Source organism: Phragmites australis, chromosome 2 (assembly GCF_958298935.1).
Source record: "Phragmites australis chromosome 2, lpPhrAust1.1, whole genome shotgun sequence".
NCBI lineage: Eukaryota > Viridiplantae > Streptophyta > Magnoliopsida > Poales > Poaceae > Phragmites > Phragmites australis.
The window spans coordinates 18,687,881-18,693,051 of NC_084922.1; the positions used below are offsets into that span (position 1 = coordinate 18,687,881).

General features: G+C 41.5%; 1 protein-coding gene across 1 annotated transcript; it reads left to right on the forward strand.

Moving 5' to 3' along the window:
- Window positions 1-542: 542 nt before the first annotated feature.
- LOC133901843 (uncharacterized) lies at window positions 543-3,275 on the forward strand. The gene is made up of 4 exons (XM_062343372.1): window positions 543-984; window positions 1,583-2,027; window positions 2,214-2,329; window positions 2,680-3,275. The coding sequence occupies exons 1-4, from the start codon at window positions 645-647 to the stop codon at window positions 3,114-3,116; spliced, it is 1,338 nt and encodes a 445-aa protein (XP_062199356.1). The 5' UTR covers window positions 543-644; the 3' UTR covers window positions 3,117-3,275.
- Window positions 3,276-5,171: the final 1,896 nt, after the last annotated feature.

Here is a 5,171-nt window from a genome sequence, read left to right on the forward strand (position 1 = left end):
TTTACTGCATCCTGCATTCGATCCTTCCATCCTACCTGCCATCGCATTTACACCTATTTATTTCTCCCGCAAACATATTCAGAATCATCCCCCGGCTGAATCTCAAAAAGAGGTCCCTCCGGATCCCTGCGATAGGAGTTCACCCTCCGACAGCCAGGTATGTCTAGTAAGGTACCAATCAAGCTATCAAACACATTCTTCTCCACATGCATGACGTCGATCGTGTGTCGGACCATCAAGGGCTTCCAATAAGACAGCTTCCAAAAAAATTGATCTCTTCTTAAATATAGGAGCGAGTTTTCTTGCGAAAAAATTGCTTGATAAATAGCTAAATACGGTCGGTAACCATAGCAAACCAATCAGTTAGCGTTCGGTTGATTCGATCCGAATTCTCACCGAATTTCAAATTTGATTAAGTAAATTTTAAATAAATTCTTACCGAATTTTATCCGATTACGATGATAAGCATAATTTTTCAGCAACCCCGACGAGCGATTTTTAAGATCCAAATTGTCCATGGTCCAAACTCTTCAAATCTGACTTATACCTTACTCCTTTCCGAAGATAGATAAGCTTAACTCTCATTAGCCGACCACCTTTCCTCCGATCCCCATCCCGATCCCGATCCCTCTCCGCCCGTCGGCATGCACGACACTGCCCTCTCCGCCCGCGCCGCCGGCGCGTGTTCTTCGTCCCCACTTTTCGCAGGCACCTCCTCCACCGCCGCTGCCGTGGACGACGATGACGAGTCCAAGACCAGGAAGGCGCACCACGCCTTCGTCGCCGCTGCCTACGCCAGCCTCCACTCCTCACACCGCGCCGCCGTCTCCCTGCTGCTCCTCCTCACCGTCGCCGTCGCCGCCTTCCTGGCGGGCCGCGTCCGCCCCAGCGTCGACTGCGCACCGCCGCGCCTCGATGCGCGCTTCCTCACCCTACCAGATGCCGCCGCCGCGTCCGACTTTGGCTCCCTCGGCGTCCCCTGGTGTAAGCACTCGCGCCGCTGTTGGTTCCTTCCTTGCAGAGATAGATCCGGTTGCTTTCTCAAGTACTCTGGTTGTTTTTCGTGCTTTTGCCAACGAATCGATTCGTCTGGGGAAAAATAATCTCCAAGCCAAAATACTCTGTTTTCGCCAGCCTGAGTGTTTGATTGCGTCCTCATTTTTACTGTTGTTGACTTATATAGGTAACTCATTAAAGTAGCAACAAAATGTGGGTTCATAGATTCAACTCAAATCCTGCTTGCTAATTTGTATGGCGTAAAAGTGTTAGTTGTTCAAATTTGTCCTCAACATGACTCCACAACTATTGACAATCTCTTGTTCTGTTCCGTTGTGTTCCTCCAGAAATAGACCACCTTATTGGCAGGAATGAACTGTTTATTATGTTGGTAGGTCGTTGCTGCTGTATAAATTGTTAACAGCGGGTACAATTATGTTTCTCTGTGCATTGTGAAGTGAGTTTTTCTTTGGAACATGTGGTCCACCATCACCCTATTGGTGGGGAAATTCGTTGAAATCATCGATTTACGTTATACAGAATGCCATTGATCATTAGGCTATCTTATCCTTTTTCTTCACAAAAGGCAGATCAAAATCAGGGAAGGTAGTGGAATGGACTTCAAAAGACCTACTTAATGGATTGGAAGAATTTGTGTCAATATATGAGACGCGCCCTATCAAGAATAACATGTATGGGATGGGCTTTGACCACAGCTTTGGGCTTTGGTTTATGGCTCGCTGGCTTAAGCCAGATCTTATGATTGAAAGTGGTGCTTTTAAGGGGCACTCAACTTGGGTTTTGCGGCAGGCTATGCCAAATACTAGGATTATATCACTCTCTCCTAGGCACCCTGAGAAATATCTGAAGAAGGGACCAGCATATGTTGATGGGAACTGTACTTATCTTGCTGGGAAGGATTTCATTGATTTTGGAAGTCTTGATTGGGGGAGATTATTGAGAAATCATGGCATTTCTGATCCCAGTAAGGTGCTTGTTTTCTTTGATGACCACCAAAGTGAGTTGAAAAGGTGAAGTCTATGTTTAGAACTTTTCTGTTAACATTTTTTTGAGCTTGATAAACAATAATTCTCCTAGCATGTACCATATTTGTAGTGTTTGCATACTGCGCTTTTCTAATGACCAAATCCTAAGCATCAAAATGACAATGAACCAGGTCTTTTAATATTGTTATTTTTAAAACATGTTATGCATAGGTTAAAGCAGGCGCTAAAAACTGGATTCAGGCATCTCATATTTGAGGACAACTATGATACTGGTACAGGCGACCATTATTCTTTAAGGCAGATCTGTGATCAATCATACATCAGAGGTTTGTGGCTTGTCACCTTAGACTCTCTATGTCCAAGATACAACAACTGCTCCATTTACCTTTTATTTAGTGGAGATGCTTGTATTTGTAAACATCGCCCATAGAGTAACATACTTGTTTTCTTGGTTGAAGTGAACATTACCTAAGATTCCTAGATGCTAATACTTGTTAAGGAGCAAAGCAGACCAAAATTCAGTTAGAGTTTTGTTCCTATTTATAATATTTTTTTTTTGCAGATACTATTATAACATATTGTATTGGCCTTTGAAGATTCCTGGTGATAAAAGTGTAAAACTAAAAGAAGACTGTACACCATTATTGCCCTAATCACCATATCATTTTGTATCCAGGTGGTGGACATAGCTGTTTTTGGGATAGTGATGAAGCAAGATTAAGATCGAAACGGAGAAAGTTTTGGGAGAAGGCTGTGGAGATAGATGATCTATGTGGAAAGGATGATGCATGGTGGGGTGTTAGAGGTTACATGCGAGACAATTTCAACCATAGCAACAAGGCCATCTCATACAAAGAGCATTTCCAGAACAGTAGGCTTGTTGAATCTGTGATGGATTTGTATTGGGAGCTTCCTCCTGTAGCTGGTCCATCCTTAACACATCAAACAAGGTATGACCCAGCACGTGCAGCTGACCCTATCATTGAAGACGGTCGCTATGGCTTGTTTCGGAGAATTGGTCTAGCAAGATTAGATGCATCAGTGTTCAACGGTTACACTCAGATGGCATATGTTCAGATATCAGGCTCAATGTTGAGGCCAGATGATGTTTAAAGATTTTGCCCCGTGGGCTTCTTGTCTTCTTGATACGCTAACCGAACAGCCGTTTGTTGATAAGCTGGCGAGCTGTCATGCTTACATGATTTTTGGTGCAACCTCTGTCGAGTCACCTTCCAAAGGTTTACCAAATGAATGTAGGGCTTTATTTCTTCATGAGCTATATATTACAAACTTGGGCGAAAACAAATTCCTTGAGTACTCTTGCATGGATGCGTATAGCATATACAGAAGTCACCAGGTGCAGCTTCGTGTATAAAATTAACGTAGAAATATCTAAAAATAAAAGGAAAGGTCCACATCTAAATCCTCCTATCCAAAAAGATAATAGTACTCTACTTTTGGCAGACCCGTCAAAGCCCGGGCAGAAGTTTTGTACGGTTTGAGAGCCGAAAAACTGCCGAGAGAGGAAACGGATCAGTGAACAGCGCAGAAGTCGATTGTCATGAATTTTTCGGAAAGCAAAAACCTGCATACCATGCAAAAACCGGGATCAGTGAACAGCGCAGAAGTCGCTTTGTTGCTACTAGTGGATTCTGGGTGCTGCTATTGAAAAAAACCTGCATGCAAGCACTGGAGGCTGGCTGTTGTTGCTAGGCGACAAATCAATACTTTGCAATTTTATGAGCCACCATCCCATGAGATTTCAACCTTCCTATCCTGAATTGTACTTGGGTTATAAGAAATAGGGGTGGAAATGGATAGCAGAAAATCCGAATTATCCGATTCTGTACCTGTTAAAATACGAATATAGATATCCGTATCCGTATTCGTTTCTGAAATGGATACTAAAATAGTTATATCCGAATTCGTTTTCGAGATTCGGATTCAAATGTGGATATCTGATTCGTATCCGTATCCGCCAACCAGGGAACCAAATTTTGTTAAAGTTTTAGAAATTTCAGATATAAACGAAATTCCAACCCAATCAAATTGGATCAAATTTCAGTCAAATTTGATCAAAAATTTAAATTTCCAACATAAATTTTGAAAAAAATTTCTAAAATTCCGGCCCAATCAAATTAGAACAAATTTCAGTCAAATTTTATCAAATTTCAATCAAATTTTTTAAAAAATTTAAATTTCCAACCTGAATTTCGAAGATCGAGTAGATATCCGAATGCAGATTTGTAATCGAACTATCCAATTCGTATTCGTATTCGAGGATATCCAGATCCGTATTCGCATTCGGATTAAAATGTGGTAAATCGTACTATCCGAATTCGATTCCATACGTATTCGATCCGTTTCCGCCCCTAATAAGAAAGTTATACATATAGCAGTACTCCAGAGGGAAGCTATATTTACATTTTCAACGTGCAAAATAATAGCAGGTGTTATATTGAAAGTTCTATGTAGAACCACCGCCATAGGCCTAGAGAAAAATCACATAAAGTATGCCTAGAAAACAAATCAAATAAAGTAGTTTCCTAAACTGACCACTTTTATCCATACACTCGAAAAATCCTATGGGAATTGAACTGTTTCTTACAAAATTCTTGCAAAATTTCTATATTCTAAAGAGGCCCAACACTACGTGAAAAAGGAATATGGGTGATGGGTGATGGGTGATAACATTCATGCTGTCACCCCGAACACGTCACTGATGACTCGTTATTGATGAAAGTTCCGTACCTGTCACCAATGATGAACAAAGGTGACGGGTAATATGTTACACGTCACCTATGACCGTCTCCCATGTACTGGGGAGAAAGTTATAGGTGATGAGTGAGCTCTACACATGTCACTTATGGCTTTCACGTATTTACTGGGAAAAGAACATAAGTGACGGGTAAGTTACCCGTCACTTATGTTGTTTATAAGTGACGGGTAGACATTTTACCCGTCACTTATGTTTCTCTTGCTCGGTAGGAATGAGTTGTTTCCTGGCTGCATCCTGGAACGTAGCTAGGATTTGGCAGCCATCTTCTCCCTGCAAACAATAGCAACGCATCCAAATACATATCAACAAACACACTTGTAGGAGTACTCGCTTCATCACAGAATTGCAAATATTACAAAGTTCAAATGTATTGATTATAGAATCACAAA